A 17662-nucleotide genomic window follows, 5' to 3' on the forward strand; every position below is an offset into this window, starting at 1 on the left:
ATCGTTATCAATAAATTACAACTTTTTTATTTCATGGCAAATTTATGGCATATTTATTTATTTTTATAACAAGCAGACAAAAAAGTTGCCCGAGGGGTCTGATAATTAATGAATGAATAAGTCATCTAAAATGCGGTGGAGCCGTCCTTTAGCCCCAAGAATCGGAAACTAACATCAAGCTGTGGACCGTGTTGTCATATTTAGTGAGTTTTCACACCCCTCGGGCGACTTTTTTTTCTGCTCATTTGTTAGTTTCTAAAAGGCAATTAGGAGCGAATCAATATTGGTATGATTCTTGACAGCGATCGCCAGCAGGTGCTGCTGCGGCGTCCTCCCCGTCCCTTCATGCAGCAGCCGCTCCCAGCTTCAGCACCGCTCTAATCTAGACCACAAATTAATCACGCATCTGCAAAGCTGCTGGTTGATCCTGCACTGGCCCAGCGCCACTGAATATTTAGTAATAATTATAAAACTGATTCAATAGCACTGAATTGGCCTGCAGTCAGGATCAACAGAGTTGGTAACAGCGGTAGTGGAAAGGGATTCTGGGGATCGGGGAGGCTGGTGTAGGTCGGTGACGTGCTGCCATTACATCTGTCACACTGTGGTGAGGTTGTCTTGTCTTGGCTTTGTTTTGTCCTGTCATTTCCTGTTTTATTTTGAAAAGTAATTCTCCTCTCAATTCAGGTCCCTTGCGCTTCCTCATGTGTTTCCACCTGTCCCCTATTTCCCTCCATGTGTTTAAATAGTCTGTCCTGCACCAGAGCCTTGGTCCATGTCCACAGCCTAGGAATCGCCATAGTAAGCCGTTTGATCCTCGTGACGAGTGATTTTTTTTTGTTTGTAATTTTTTCCTTAGCTAAATTTCATAGCCCTTCGTTTTCCTCGTTCAAGAGTGATTTTTTTTTTTTTTTTTTTTTTTTTTTTTTTTAATTTTATACCATAGCTTAGATTCATAGCCCTTAGTTTTTTCCTCTTTAAGAGTGATTTGTTTGTAGCCAAATTATTTTATATAGGCAGGTTTTTCCTCCCTAAGGAGCGTTTTGTGTTTATTTGTTTCCTTTTATTAGAGTTATTTTTCCCTCCTCTTGGAGTGTTTTTTGTTCTCTATAGTCACAGTATAGTGTTTTGTTTATAGCCATTTGTTTGTCACTTGGTCTCTGGTGAATTCAATAAAAGCCTTTTGTTATATCTCTGCATCTGAGTCCTGCTTTGAGTCTCGGCCTGACAACATCAAGGTCGTTGGCCTCTCTCAATATGTCTTAGATGCTTTTAGTCTCAGACATTTTGCAGTATTCCAATCTGAAACATCTAGTGAAAGTTCAAGTCCGTTTTATTCTTCCTCTTCATTTTTAATCGGTTTTCTGTTTTATTCTGGCTTTCCTGTCCATCATGAGGATCTGAGGAAGTTCACGACTGGCCGTACCCACGTATTATACCATGACCTTTCGTTTGAATATAAGAACATGAAATGAAAAAGAGCCATGCAATAAAATGTCATGAAATATGGAAAATTGACATTAAAAAGTGCCATGGAATAAATTAATATACCAATATGAAATAATAAAAAAAATAATCTATTCATTTTTGTGAATGTCCTATTAATTAATTTCATTGGGTATTAAAAATGTATTTGTCTTATTTAATTGAGTATTTAATTTTGAATGAAATGGCATTTCATATATGGGCCATATTGCTCATCACAGATTGGTAAAAACCGGTTAGGTCTGGATCAAAATCCAAAAAGTGTGAATGCATCCCCAAAGCATGACATTTACCTAACAGATTTTTCATCTCTTAGGTATAACAGCATTAGCTGAGCTTACATATACCCTTGAGCCCAGAGAGTGACATATTTTTATTATAAAATCTCTACAATAAATATATCCTGGACATTACTGATGTCTACCTTAAACTGCCATATCCTGGTGGCTCCAAGAGTTTCTATATAGAAATGTCTCTATGAGTGTTAGCGTGAAGAGAACTCACAGCTGAAGCAAATCCTCCAGTAAGACAAATAGATGTGTAGGGATCACCACCAGTTTGTTGTTGGATAGATCCCTGGGCAAAGACAAATCCACCGGTCTCACAAACATACAGAACAATAACACCATTGTGAATGTACAACAGAAGGTATTTCATAAATGGATACACATCAGTGAAGGAAAATCTTTCAGTAAGTCTTCCCTATTGTACAAGTGGGGAAATACAGTAAGTACATGCTGAAAAACTAATTCCCTGTCAAGAATAATTGCCAGACTATATTGCTAGAATTGGCTTTAAATGCAGAAACACACTCATCATCATACTTTTTAATTGTTTCTCTATCAATTGCAGGGTTGAACCATCGACTAACTCTGTGTTTACGGCAGTCCGGGTGAAATGCCGATTTATATTGATCCCCCTCCTCCTTGACTGTTTGATTCCTCCCATCCTACCTTCCATTCTTCTAGTCGTTCAAACTGCTTCATAAAATTCTTGCAATACAGTATGTGAAGCAGGTGATAATTGTCAAATATCCCTCATCTACATTGTGTGAAATTAAATCATGATGATGGGAATATACTGAATTTATTTATAAGGTGATGGATAAATAAAATATGCCAAATCATATGGTTTGAGGGACAAAAACTGTCAGCTTTTGGAAAAAAAAAGATTTTTCTTGGGGGAGCAGCTTTAAAGTCTTTTATAATGGACACTGTGGAATTCAGAGAAGTAAAAGACTATCAGGCCTCAGTCACACATGTTAGGAGGAACAAATCGCTGTTGTCTTTGTTCTTTCAAATGGATTTTCTAAAACTGTGGAAAGTTGGAAGCCGTAAAAGCAAATTAATACTGTGAAGGGGAAAAACAATGTCCACTACTTGACATTATCTGGATCATGCTCCCCCAGTACCACACTACTCTTTTACTGAGTTTTTTTTTTCTTTTCTTAGTCCCAGAGGTGCCAGGAGATCAGAAATCCAAAAAGACTTGGAAAGTCAAACTTGGTAGCATCTGGGTCTAAATACAATACACAATAATAAAAAAAAAAACCATATCAAGCAAACAACAACTCATCAGTTATACGTACCACAAATAAATGCCAGTATATAATTTGTCGATTTGAGGGCGATTGCTGAGAAATATCATCCATGAATCTAAACCAGTGTTTCAGTGGTGTATAAACAATTTAATTTCTTTCTGACTTTATCTTTTTTTTTCTTGTGTTTAATTGAACTACTGTCCTTCTAAATACAATAAATGAAAAGTCATGGGCTCGTCATGCCTCATTTCTTGTGTAAAAATTGTCTGCCCCCATCAAATGAAAAAGAATAATAAAGAGAACTTACAATTCGCCAAGCTTTTGAAGGACTGAGAAGGCATGTTCGTGTATATAGCTGATCCTGTTGCGCTGCAAAACTCTGGGGGAAGGCAAAAAGCAAAACGAAGGAGTATTTTACACCTGTTGACTTTCTTAATCCCATTTAATGAAGTGCCAGCATCGGTTGCATGGAAAGTGTAGTAGCTGCAATCAATTTTCCTGGAAACTAGCTTGATTTACAAGCCTCAGACCAGGGGTAAAAACCAAAACCTTTTGCGATGGATTAAGTTATGTAAATGTATACTTACAGAACTGTCAACATGCTGCATGAGTGGAAGGAGACATTTCCAATCGTTTCAATGAGATTTCCCTCTAAATCCCTGCAAGGACATGTTATGAAACACAAACACACATAAACACATGCAGAAAGGGCATGTATGGACAGATCCAAAAAAAAATTCAAAAGACGTCACCATTATGTCAGGAGAACGTTTGATATTATTTTTGACATCCTACTTACAGCCAATTCAGTCTGGGCATTTCTCGGCAAATGTCATCTAGCTTTGTCAAAGAGTTGTTCAACAAAACTCTGCCAAACGGGGAGACAAAACGAGAAAAGGTGTGTGTGCATTTTGGCGATGACACGGATTCAGTCTCAGCAGATCAATAAAGGCTCTTAATAGCAGCACTTAGTATAATCTGACAAGGCCTTGCAGTAAGAAAGAATAAGAGAAAGTTTTATGGATTAAAAACTCACAGCAAGACGAGAGAGTTCAGTCCTGAAAATGTCATGGGTGATATCTGATGGATATTGTTGTTTTCAATGATTCTGCAACATCAAACAGAAAAGTATTTCAGTATTTCACGGATTCAGACGGAACACACATCCCCAGTAGGGATGTATGTTATGTGCAAAAGAAAAAGAAAACAGTATACTACAAATGCTGCAGACATACAACCACTCCAGCTTGTGTAGGTCCTGGAATACGCCGGGCATCAGGGCAGTAATCTTGTTGTGGCTCAGATACCTGAAACAGAAAAAAAAACAGTTTAGAGAGATGACCTGTAAAAGAACAAGCTCTTTAATCAGGCTGATTTAATTAAAAAGCAATAAAAAAGCCTTTTTGCATTTAATATGAAGCAAATGACCGTGACCTTGTAATTGATGATTTTGTTGTTCCCCAAGACTGCTTTTTACTCTTTTATATGTGTGGTGTTGCATTAAAGACAAAAACACATGCCTCCTCATTTAATAACCTAGAGGAGCATATTGGAAGAACATCTTTATATTTAAAACAATGACCTACCAAAGGGGTTCATAAAAAAAGTGACAAGTGATACTTTTCACAAATGAGAGACTGTATTACCAAGTGCTACTACAATGAAGAGAGGAGTCCTGTCGTGTGTGTGATGGATGAACTGATGGAGAGAGCTCCCAGAGGTGAAAGACTGGTGATTGGTGCAGATTTCAATAGACCTGTTGGAGAACCAGAACGAAGAGGAAGTGATGGGGAGGTTTGGTAATCGGGATACGAATGCAGAAGGACAGATGGTGATAGACTTTGCAAAAAGGATGGAAATGACTGTAGTGAATACTCTCTTCCAGAAGAGGCAGGAACATAGGGCGACTTAGAGTAAAGGTAGAAGGACTTAGGTGGACTACATCTTGTGTAGATGACATAACTTAAAGGAGATTAGTGATCTCAAAGTAGTGCTGGGCTGCTGGGGTTGCGTAGTCCGGGATGTGGGAGAGGCTGTCTTACATGTCCCGAGACTGACGGCTCCTCTGTTTTAATTACGTCTTAGATATCTTTACATTCAACAGATGCACACCTCACAAGCATGGTTGGTCTTCAGAGGAGGGTGGGGGGGGGGGGGGGGGGGGGGGCAGAGGAGCAGTGAAATACGCGCCAGTTACAATTTGTCCTACTGTACTTATTGTATTTTTTTCATAATCATTTTTCATTTTCTCCCGTTCAAATCCAATTAATCGGGTCGCGGTAGGGCGGGGCTGATCTCCGCAATTTGAAGCCTTGTATAATAATTGTAAAAAAAAAAAAAAAGGTTGCTACTTTGCGGATTTCACTTTTCACTGGTTCTTTTTGGAACATAACACCCACGATTACTGTATATTTCTTCATACAATGATATAGCACATACCAAAGGTAATGTGATGAGGGAGACAGGTGAGAGAGTACTTGGTGTGTCGTCTGGTAGGAAAATAGATGAGGAGAGTTGGTGGTGGAATGAGGAAGTGCAGGAACATATACGGAGAAAGAAGTTAGCTATGAAGAAGTGGGACATTGAGAGGACTGAGAGTAGATTGTAGTAGCAGGAGGTACAGCGTAAGGTGAAAGAGGTGGGAATGGCCAAACAAAGGGCATAAGATTATTTGTTGAATGGCAAGGAGAGAGATTGAGAGAGATTATACAGGTTGGCAGAGCAGAGATACTGTACAGTAAATAGATGGGAAAGACCTACCGCAAGCCAGGGTGATTAAGGATAGAGATGGAAATGTATTGACAGGTGCCATAAATGTACAGTGGGGCAAAAAAGTATTTAGTCAAAAAAGATAAGAGAGGCCTGTAATTTTCATCACAGGTATATCTCAACTAGACCTGTGTTGAAAAAATCGATTTCTAAAATCGATTATCATATTCATTCCTAAAAATCGATTCATATGTCTAAAGATCGTTTTTTTTTCTTTTCTTTTATTTATTTATGTATTTTTTTTTTCATCATTACATTACAACTTTTGGTTATTTTTTTGTTTATCCCCAAAAAAGGAATGTTTTGTTGGACACGAGAATAACTGGTGCCATGTTTTTGCCTTTAAATATGTTTAAAGGTATGAAAACATTAAAGTGTTAGGTTACAATTGCATAAATTGTCTATATTTCCTTACTTTATATACTGTCTTGGGGTTACATTTGCAAAAAATGCTAAAATCCAAATGCTCAAAAATTAAAAACCAAAATAGACCCAAAATGGAACAAATAAAAATGGAATGTGGGAAAAACCGATTTCATCCGTCTCTGTTTGCCTAACCCTAACCCTTACAGCATCATTAGCTGCCAATACTTGCTGCTGAATCTCAATATAATACTAGTAGTAATATTTTGCATAACTACAGTCATATAATTCATGCAACAGCTCAAAAAACAGTTTTAATAACACTAACCCAAATCAATATCGGAATCGAATCGAATCAAATCAAATCTTAATAATCGATTCTGAATCTTAAGAATCGGAATCAAATCGATTCTTGACATTTGAATCGATCCCCAGCCCTAATCTCCACTATGAGAGACAAAATGAGAGACAAAATGTAAAAATAAAAAAATCCAGAAAATCACATTGTCTGATTTTTAAAGAATGTATGTGCAAATTATAGTGGAAAATAAGTATTTGTTCAATAACAAAAGTTAATCTCAATACTTTGTTATATATCCTTTGTATAAGGAAGACAGAAAGAGTACTTAGAAAAGTTGATGAACAAAGAGATCCAACATTGTAAACCAGGAGGCAGCAAAGATTAGTAAGCCTGAAGTGGGCAAGGGCATTAAGGAGGATGGGGAGCGGAATGGCATGGAAGTGTCTAGAAGAGGTGGCAAACATTTTTTTGACATGGACATTCAACAAGATCGTAAATAGTGAGAAGATGCTTGAAAATGGAGGAGAAGTGTGCTGATGCCAATTTTAAAAATAAGGGAGACGTGCAGAGTTGTGGGAATAAAGTGGATCAGCAGAGTGATATTCAAAATGTCAGACAGGAACATTCGTCTGTAGGCTATACTTTGGTAATCCAAAGTTTCCAGAGTTGGAAAAAACATGTTTGCTTTTTATACCAGAAATAGTGTCTAATAAGCATATTTTAACTATAATAAATAATAAAGAAGAGCTTGAAGAGATCTTGGAAAAACTTTCTGGTGTATACTGGATGGGAACATCGTGCTGATATGTTGTAAATATGCCATTACGGTTGATATAATTACTGCCACTCGGTTGTGAATGTAGATTTTTTTTTTCTTAGTCACTCAGCTTCTTCCATAGGAATTTTAAGTTGTTTTCACACGAATGCTGCCACACAATTGTGAAACTAGGCGTGCACTTAATCTCCATTTGCAAATTTATCAGGTATTACACAGCAGGAGATGGGCTGAGCAAGCTTCACTTTCACAGTCGACAGAACATCAAAAATGGCATCAAAGTACGGTGAGCAGCATGTTCGGCATGATGCAAGTACACAGTGTTTTGTGTACAGCCCATGGAGAAGGATTTACGAGGCTCCCCACTTCTTTGTGATGATGACCTTATCAGTAGAAATCTGTAGATAAATACATCCAGACACTGCAGCGGATCTAGAAACTTTTCACAGTGTTTTCTTAAAACCCTTTTTGCAAGTTCTTTCTTACAAACTTTCTAAGTAAGGGACCATCAGGGGGGCTACTTTCCTCACAGAAGTGCCAAGAATTTGTCCTACATTCTTGCACATAGTTCTCCATTTACTACATTTGAGCCATCACACGTTCCTCAACAACATTTGCAATAACAACTTACAAGACGATTGGACAAAGCATGAAGTACCAACAACATAAACCCCTCAGGGGTTTCTGCTCGATTCAGGGTTTGTGTTTTCAGACGCAGCCCCTACGAAACAATGTTTACAAAGTTTCAGGACGGCACTGCATGTGTGACAATAGCATCATATAATACATCTGTTTGAGACTTTAAAACCTTTTATTCTTTTGTGTTGTGGCAAGGCTTTACACTGGATCGATGGGGGGAGAACATTTAAGACTACCAACTTTAGTAAAACAACAACATGATTTGAGCAGAGTGACTTCGAGGTAGAAAAGCTACAATTTTTATCCTACTGTGCTGCAACAAGTAAGTAAAAGTTCCCCTGTGTAGACAACTGGGGACAGTGAATAACAAGGGAGAATTTACTTTTCTGCACCGCTTAAGAACAGCGCTTAGAAATACTTCAACACTAGAGGCAACATAATAACAGTTTACATTCAAAATGCAAATGCAGTTTTCCTGCAAGCAAGTCAAGTTGTTGTAATAAAAAAGATAAAAAAAAACATTTCTTCAACAACTAGATTTTACTGTTGCGAGTACCTGAGCTCATCCATTTCACTCCTTTATGAGCAGATCTGTCTCCCTCTATTTTATTCTGTTTATTTTGAGGTGTATTTTCTGTTAACTATGATTAAATCAAGACAGATAGCATTGGACCAAATGTTAAGAAAAGTGTGTCTACATAGTCTGGTCTTTATGTTAATGTAACTGTCAGGGTCATGTCCACAATCTTCCTTCTTCTATTGTTTTTCCCATTTATTTATTATATATATATATTTTATTTTTCTCATTTATTTTTTTTGTTGACTAGTTTCAATTTCCGGTGTTTTGTGCCTGTGTCATGTGGGCATGGCCTTGCATCTCTCCCTCTGCACCTGCATGCCTGAGAAAATACAATTTGCTCAACTTGCGACTCCATAGATGATTACTCTTTGTTCTCTTGTAAAGCTTTCAGCAATTTCTGTGCTCCGTATCTGTGTATAACCTCTGTGCATTCAGCTTTCACTCACCTCACTCTTTCAACAGCAGCCAGCTTTGCTACTTTACCCATCTGAAATGTGGTCTTTTCCCTGCCTGCCTGCTCTATTCATTCATCTACAAGCTCCAGAAGTCTATGTCCACACCAGTTAAGGCTTTGGCGTCTTCCTCTGAGACCCTGAATGGTCACATTCAGTCACTCCGGCTCCACTTGGATTCTTATATGCATCTGTAGCCTCAATTCAAGTAACTCACTCATTATCAGCAGATACACAGTTCACTGTATGAAAGAAACAATTACGCTTTTAATGCTCCACTGTAACATTTTATCATGTATTTCATCCCTTGGCAAGGAAATCAAACTTCCATTAGGGGTTTTGGCGATGTTAACACTACCAACCACTCTGTCCCATTCTGATACCATTTTGATTTGGTTTGTTTTGAATCAGACTTTCACAAGAGTGCGACGGCCCTCTGAAACCAGATGTATCATTTGTGTTAACGCCAGCAGGAAACGTCATCTTCATGCTGGGGACTGAGACACAACGGAATCAATTTGTTTATTGTTTATTTAAAAGGATTTCAATTCAAATAAATTCAATTTTATTTATATAACGTCTAATACAACAGATGTTGTCTCTAGACGCCTTCCAGAGACCCAGAACATGACCCCCGAGCAATTATTACATAAACAATGGCAGGTAAAAAGGTAAAAAGGATCCCCATTAGCAGACGCCAAAACGACAGCTAGTCTTCCTGGGGTCCAAACATTAACATGCAAACTCAAACATTACAAAGTCAATTCATAGAAATACAATTCTAAATAGAATCACAAATAACAAATCACAAATAAAAACAAGAAGCAACATCATACATATCATGTCAACTTATAGTGATGTCAACAAATACATTCTTAGTTTCTGTTTAAAACTAACCTTTCTTTTAAAGTCACAAATTTCACCTGGAAGACTGTTCCAATGTGCAACTGATCTGTAAAACACTGTCCTCCTCATAGATTCAGACCTAGGTAAGGGGAATGTTATCTGACCACTATTTGCCCTCCGAGTGTTGTATGAATGAGTGTCTGAACAGTACCGTAATTTTATTTTTTCTTTTATTATAAAGAAATGTAGGAATTTGAGTGTTAATAATAATAATGACTTGGATTTATCCCCAGAGTGCTTTACAGAGACCATTATTCATTCATACACATTCTCCCTGGTGGTAGCTACGTTTTGTAGCCACAGCTGCTCTGCGGCAGACTGACGGAAGTGCCAAATATCGCGCCAAACGGCCCCTCCGACCACCACCAACATTCATACACATTCACACGGGGCAAGGTGGGTAAGGTGTCTTGCCCAAGGACTACGACAGCAAACTGGGACAGAGCGGGATTTGAACCGCCGACCTTCCGATCATTGGACAACCCGCTCTACCACCTGAGTTACTGCCGCCCCGTTAATGACGCTATGGAAATATGTAAGCACACTAGCAGTCAGCCTATCCTCAACCCTCAGCCAGGTCAGTCAATCTAAGCTTACCGTCAATTAGGGCTGTTCGATTAATCGATTTTAAATCGTAATCGCGATTATGTAATTAGAACGATGTTAAAACGTGAAAATCGATTTTTCCCTTTTTTTTAAATTTTTTTATTTTTATTTTTTTTACCTTGTCTGCACACATATTAATGATTGATACCATATTAATGATTGATGGAAATACCTCTCAATACCTGCGACAAGTGCCCCATCGGAGAGGCTCTTTAGTGTAGGAGGGGGCGTTGTAACATGCCACCGGGCATCCCTCAAGCCAGATGCGGTAGACCGGCTCGTGTTCCTTGCAAAAAACTTGCAAATGTGAATAGCAAATGTAATGACTGACATTACACACCTCTACCTCCTTCATGGGTTGCATTATTATTTAGCATGCAAAGACCCAGTTTAGTTTAATTAGAAAATGTCTTGTTTTATTTAATTGGAAATATAACTTACTGTATGTTTGCAAGTGCTGATTTGCTGATTTTTTTTTTCAGAGATAAAACTATATTTTATTATATTTTTTAAAACTTTTTTTCAACTTATTTTACAGAGTTTTGCACTTTATTCATTCATTTTTTGTTTAATAAGAGCAAAGTTTGCACTTAAAGCCCAATGGGGCAAATGTTCAATAAAAAAACAGCATATTTGAAATCATTTCTTTGCCTTTTGTCAATTCACAAAATAATCGTAATCGTAATCGAAAATCGGATTTTGAGAGAAAAAAATCGAGATTTTATTTTTGGGCAAAATCGAACAGCCCTACCGTCAATGAACAAGAGACAAAGAAACGATAACCACAAGAACAACACCTAAAACCATACAACATGACATTTCAGTTCGGTGTGTTAAAGTGTGAGGTTTGTTTTAAATGTTTACAGGTGTGAACTCTAAAGCAAAGTGTTTGACCTAACCTGACCAGTCTTTCACTTCATGTACATTTTCTTCAAACTCTCCTGAAAACGGTCTATTAACTCCCTATTTACAGCCCTTTTACTGGTAGAGGCACCATTGAACCATCGCAGCGGGGCTGAGATGGGCTTTATGCGATGACATGTAGTTACAGGAAGGTCTAAAAGCCTCTATTCAAAACAACCAAGATTGCAGCTGAAATTGCTGACAACCACTTAGATCAACATGTTTTTTCTGTAAAACTGCCAACAGTCATTCACCGGCACTTCTGCTCAAACTCTGCCCAAGTCATGTGCAACAGACTAGATCTGGTTAGTTACTTTAATATTCTTCATGACTGGGTTTGGTTTAGAGTTCTTTGACATGACCACTGGGAGCTGGTTTAAAAAGTGAGTCAATCTCCACTGACCCCTGTAAAAAAGATCAAACTTTACACCAGAAATGAACATATTTTTAAACATAAAATGGTTTTGTTGTCTATAGCTGGATTTGATGTTGAAAACTGTATGAGGTTGGATGTTCATGTACTTCCCCAGGACTAATTACATAAAGTTACAAATGTATACCTACGCTGCAGTGTGGTCTTTGTATAGAGGGTATGCATTGACGTCACTTTCCCACCGGACCAACAGCCGATTATCGGCTTAAATTAAAGGCAGTTGGACTTGACAGTGACCCGTACAGTTACTCCAAGAACCAGTGGTCCAAGGACATTAATATTTGGCCAGGAATCGAGTTTCCTGATATTTATATGTACTTAATTTCTACGCCGGGAAAATACACGAAGCAAAGTTTGAAGGCATACAAAAGTCTTGACACTTGGTCCGACTTCAAGGCAGGATTTGTTGTAGAAATTAAAGTGATGAGGACACCGAACTTTATGATTTGACCGTTTAACGTTAGCTACCCAAAGATCCAACATTACCTGATACAAAATGGGAACCGCAAATCCACGTTTCGGTGCCTGGAATCCAGTTGTTTCTGCGAATTGCAGCGATTCATTTGTCTCTCTTAAGCTTATTTTTCGGCAGTCTGTAAAACGATAACTCCGATTTCTTGCTAAATCTATGAGTACAGTCGATCGCACAACAGTTCTTTCCCATTTCAGATGTTTTCCAGTTGCTCAAACTGAAAGTTTACACTGCCACTCAGTCTTTCTGCCACTCAGTGGGCGAAACCTGCATCTGTGACGTCATGCGCATTCCCCCTATTAGTCCATGGGCCAGGCCAGATATCAGTACCACTTAAGGTGACCAAACTCATGAAGTTCAGAAAATTATATTTTAGATGCTGGTGCATATCCTGGTTTAGACTCATGTACAGGATATCTGTCAATGTTTCACAATATTGTCTTTGGTATCATTTTAAGCATTCATTCAAGCTAAGATGTGAATCTTTCTGACCAACATCGAGGTCACTGCAGCTCTTTAAACTATAAACAAGACACATTTTTACACAATTTTCGCCTAAATGATATACTATCTTTTATCCCTGGGTCATCTAGGAACAACAGAGACACAAAATACAAAAACTGAAATACTCATAGGGGCATACGGATTCAGGAAATGTATCACATCTTAGCTTGAATGAATGCTTTAAAGTTCACCTTTAAAATGATACCAAAGACAATATTGTGAAACATTGACAGATATCCTGTACATGAGTCTAAACCAGGATATGCACCAGCATCTAAAATGTAATTTTCTGAAGGGGGTTGGTAACTTCATGAGCTGATAACTATGATCCAGCTGCCACTCAGGAAGGCTATCATACCAAAATATCATCTACAGTGGGGAGATCTGTATGGAGGAGTGGGCCAAAATCCCTGCTGCAGTGTGTGCAAACCTGGTCAAGAACTACAGGAAACGTCTGATCTCTGTAATTGCAAACATAGGTTTCTGTACCAAATATTAAGTTCTGTTTTTCTGATGTATCAAATACTTATGTCATGCAATAAAATGCAAATTAATTACTTAAAAATCATACAATGTGATTTTCTGGATTTTTTTTTTAGATTCCATTACTCACAGTTGAAGAGTACCTATGATAAAAATTACAGACTTCTACATGCTTTTCAAGTGGGAAAACCTGCAAAATCGGCAGTGTATCAAATACTTGTTCTCCCCACTGTACAGACATGGATAATTTCAAAAATGATAAGCAAGTTTGGTCACCTTGAGTGGTACTGACAAGTGAAATTTTGGGCTCTGGCCCATGGACTATATAGACAGCTAGCTATAGTTATAATATGGTGTGCTGCACTGTTTACTGTAAGAAGTGGTTACAAAGTGGTTCTGGGTTTGTCTGGATGGGTTAGTTAGGTAAAGCTTAGCAAAGTAGCCTGAAGCAGCTATTTCTGCTCCTGATTTAAGGCTGCTGGCTACGGCCAGGACACCAGTTGCACCGCCTCTAGCTTATCAGCTTCTCCCAGCAGCTCGGTCCTGTGGTTGAGAGAGCTTCACCTCCGTTTGTTTCAGGACTCTTCCAGGTTGACTAACCACACGAGGCACACAGCACTAATCAATGACATCTGAAATGAGTGTAGTTCTTCTTATCATAGAAAAGAATCAGGATGGCTGGCACAGCTGGAACTACGTTCTCTCATAGGGTAACATTATCTCAGTGTTACTGAGTGTAATCTTGATTGACTGATGGAGGCGAATGAGAGCACAAAGGCTCAAAAGAGCCCCGCTTTAATGAACAGCTGGGTTTTAATTCTGTAGCAATTTGACCAAAGAATGTCTCATGAATTTCAAAAGTATCTCGGGAAATTAGGTACCTTGTAAAATGAAATAGATCAAACCTCTAATGCCTTGCAGCAGCGAGAGCTGCTGTGTTCCCATTGTCACCTTGCTTGAATTTGACTAAACCGCTGAACTCATCTGAGCCACAAAGCTGTTAAAAAGCACAAACTGATCAAAGTCAACAACCTGACCTAAAGCTTTGCTTTACTTACAGTCTTGTTAGGTTATAAAGCCCTCTGAATGCATCAGGACTCACATCTTGAATCTTGTTGTGCTGGAGGTATCTATAAAACAAGAACAAAACAATTTTACCCAAACAACAAACAAACACGGACACAATTCCCAAATGTGGTTGTGGGTTATTGAGCTGGTATTTGTTAGTACTTGGCACCATTTATCAAAATCACACAGCAACACAAAACTTTGCTGACAGCTACATTTAATTTCTGTTCATGCATATCTAAGAGACGTTTTCAATCTACTCAAACTGACTCAAGGCTAACCACCTGACACAGCCAAACATTCCCTGGCAAAAGGATCAGAACTGTTCTCAAGGTTCCACCGTCTCCAACACTGTGAGAGGTTGATAAAATAAATAAGTCGGCAATAAAGAATCCATATGCAGAGCAGAAATATGCCGCTGTCAGCAGTCCCAACTGTCCTCTTAGTATCGCAAAAAAAAACTAACTTTTCTGTTGTATTTGCCACTAAAAGCTTGAGTAAAGTTGTAAGGCTTTTCTGTATAAAGAGCTTATGCTCATACTTACTGTATATTTGATAAAAAAAATACAACAAAGAACAAACAAAACACACACGAGCAAAAGGGAGAAAAATAAAAAATGCAATTCACTGAAGTAATGTCAGTTCAAAAGAGAATTTCTAAAAAAAAACTCACAGTTTCTGTAGACTCTGGTAGATAAAGAATCTGTTCGCTTCCAGCCTCTGAAGTCGATTTCTTTTTAGGGACCTGTTGAACAGCAGAGGCTCATGAAACGTTATAGACTTCACATGGTTTTTAGATAATTAGAGAGGTTTAAATGTGGCAGTACTGTTGGACATTTTTCTAGTTTAAACAACCACTCAGTTCAGAATCATGAATTCTTCATTCTGGTTGCAGGACATTTGAGACCTGAAGGTAATAACAATTATTCAACGTTAAAATGACCGTTTTAATATGCAAATCATAAATGAATTAATTCAATATGCACAAAAACAGCACTTATTATTCAAGCTATGAATCAGGTTTCAAAGATACTGAAAATGATTTTAGATCATTTGCCTTTTTCACCTACGATAGGTGAAATTCAATTAACTGACCTGGTGGCAAAATTAGAAGGCTGATACTTTATATTGAATAAACATATAAAGGGAAACAAATACAACAAAGAAGAAAAAAAAAGTTCATATTGTAGTTCAGTTGTCTTTTTCACCATGGGCGTCCCTGCAAATTTATCTCACAAACCTTGCTGTGCATGTTACAAAATTAAGATCCATGACAGGACAACTGGAAGACTGGACAAGTGCATTTTGTCGGAAGGTTGCCAGGAGAAAACCTCCTCTTCAGCACGACTGAAGAAAATGTTTGTGAATTAAATTCAGTTTTGTCAAGGGATCCTGAATTGACCAGTGGATTCAGCTGTTGATTCCAAAGCTTTTAAGGGCTTAAGCTGATTAAAGGATCATCCCTTCACAGACTGTTATGTCAAGATTGTGGTGGTGGTCAGATTTGGTGACTTTTGGGAAATGTTTAAATTTCTTTCCAGGCCCATTCTTCTGTGCACCTGTATGTTACAAAACTTGACATCATTTTTAGAAAAACTTGTGGCTGTCTGCTGTTAAACACAATCCCTTGATGCATCATGCAAAGCCCTCTGACAGCCACAATAATCATGAAGAAGAGAGATGTGAGGTCACTGAGGTCACTACAACAAAAGCAGGTTGGTATAAAGTCTGCACTTTTGGATTTATAATAATTCATAAGTATATTAACTACTTATATGCAAGTTACAAGTTTGGAATAGCACCCAAAACCCTTCATGAGAATTGGTCCACCCTTTTCAACTCACAAGTGCATACTCAACCACCCAAACCCCCCTGGACCTGCACCTGCATCCCTCTTTAATTTTTTTTTTTTTTTTTTTTATGACTGACATTTATAATTCTGTAATTAAGACTTAAAAGCAGGTTCATTTCAGGTCACATGAATAAAACATAACTGCCAGCTGAGAGCAGGGTTGAGTGCATTTCAAAATAAGTGCCTTCTTTGCTCATACCAGTCTGTTTCATCACTGTAGGAAACCAAGCTTCATCAAGCTATGGTGAACAGCAGGGCTCCTGGGCACCAGTAATATTGGCTTGATGAAAAGACATTTCCTGTATTAGATGTCTGAATCAATCACTAAATAACAAACGAATCAGTCCCCCCTTTCTTCTTGACTTTTCCCTCTGTTCCTTTGAAATATGAAAAGTCTTTTGCCTTGTGCCCAAAGAACCTTACTTTCAAATCAATTGTTGCTGAACAGCCTATACAGTAAAAAGTTGAAATAAAGTTGAATTACACATCTGTAAGTGAGACTCTTCTTTTCAGCTTTTCCCTTTAGGGTCCAGCCAGGTTGTTAATTTATCAAACATATCCATTTGGTTTAGGTTTTATGCTGGATGTCCTTCCTGTTCCAGCCCTCTTCATTTAGTGAAGTCCTTTTAGGACACTGGCTTGTGACCCCGAGGTCACTGGGTTTTGCAATGTGGGGGTAATGTGTAACATTTTCACCATGCCAACAAAAATTACCCGTGACAGTGCACAGGGTTAAATGGGTAAAGACAATGGATGGATGGGTGGATATTCTAAAGTATGAAAGACTGCTCATTAGTGGAAAGCACTTCAGACAGTTGCTGGTCTTTCCATAATAAGCGTCCCCGCAAATTTATCTCGAGCTCTGACCTTGCAATGCTCAGAGAAAACAAAGAAGACGCCAAGCGTTCTCGGACCCTACGGACCTTGCTGTGCATGTTCAAAAATTAAGATCCATGACAGGACTACTGGAAGACTGGATGAGTACAGTTTGTAGGAAGGTGGCCAGGAGAAAGCATCCTCTGTCTACAAAGAACATAGAAGCATGACTGAAGTTTAGCAAAAATATCTGTGAATGGATCATAGACTTCTGAAATAATGCCCTATGGACCAATGAGACTAAATTGGAGTTAAATGCTCATTTGTTCCCTCTATTTGAAATAAATACAGAGACAGGTGGAGCCTTCTGTCCATATTGTACCTTGATTTTTATCCATTCTTGGTACATAGCCTTCATCCTTAATATCCTTAACATAATAGAAGTCGTAGGGGCAGTATTGAGCGTATTGAGTCAATTAACTAAATATGAGAAAGGAGAAAATGAAGCCGCTCAGTCTCAAACCAGTCCTAACCATCTAACTTCTGGGTCAGGTGTCATGCAGAAGTAGGATTTGTTGTGGTTCCTTGACCTGCCATTATAGGCGGGCTCCAATAGCAAGCTCATCTTCCATCCATCCATCCATCTTCTTCCGCTTATCCGTTCCCGGGTCGCGGGGGCAGCAGCCTCAACAGGGATGCCCAGACTTCCTTCACC

The 17662-nt window shown here is 38.4% G+C and overlaps 1 protein-coding gene across 1 annotated transcript in view; it reads right to left on the reverse strand.

The window, feature by feature from the left end:
• Positions 1-17662, reverse strand: part of rxfp1 (relaxin family peptide receptor 1) — a 180392-nt gene that overhangs the window by 20795 nt on the left and 141935 nt on the right. The window contains exons 9-16 of the mRNA XM_061726495.1: positions 14953-15024; positions 14270-14341; positions 4261-4332; positions 4062-4133; positions 3825-3893; positions 3613-3684; positions 3333-3404; positions 1990-2061 (exon numbers count right to left, since the gene is read on the reverse strand). Coding sequence (XP_061582479.1) covers positions 1990-2061; positions 3333-3404; positions 3613-3684; positions 3825-3893; positions 4062-4133; positions 4261-4332; positions 14270-14341; positions 14953-15024 — 573 coding nt within the window. The remainder of the gene's footprint in view (positions 1-1989; positions 2062-3332; positions 3405-3612; positions 3685-3824; positions 3894-4061; positions 4134-4260; positions 4333-14269; positions 14342-14952; positions 15025-17662) is intronic.

This window comes from Cololabis saira, chromosome 7 (assembly GCF_033807715.1).
Source record: "Cololabis saira isolate AMF1-May2022 chromosome 7, fColSai1.1, whole genome shotgun sequence".
Lineage (NCBI taxonomy): Eukaryota > Metazoa > Chordata > Actinopteri > Beloniformes > Belonidae > Cololabis > Cololabis saira.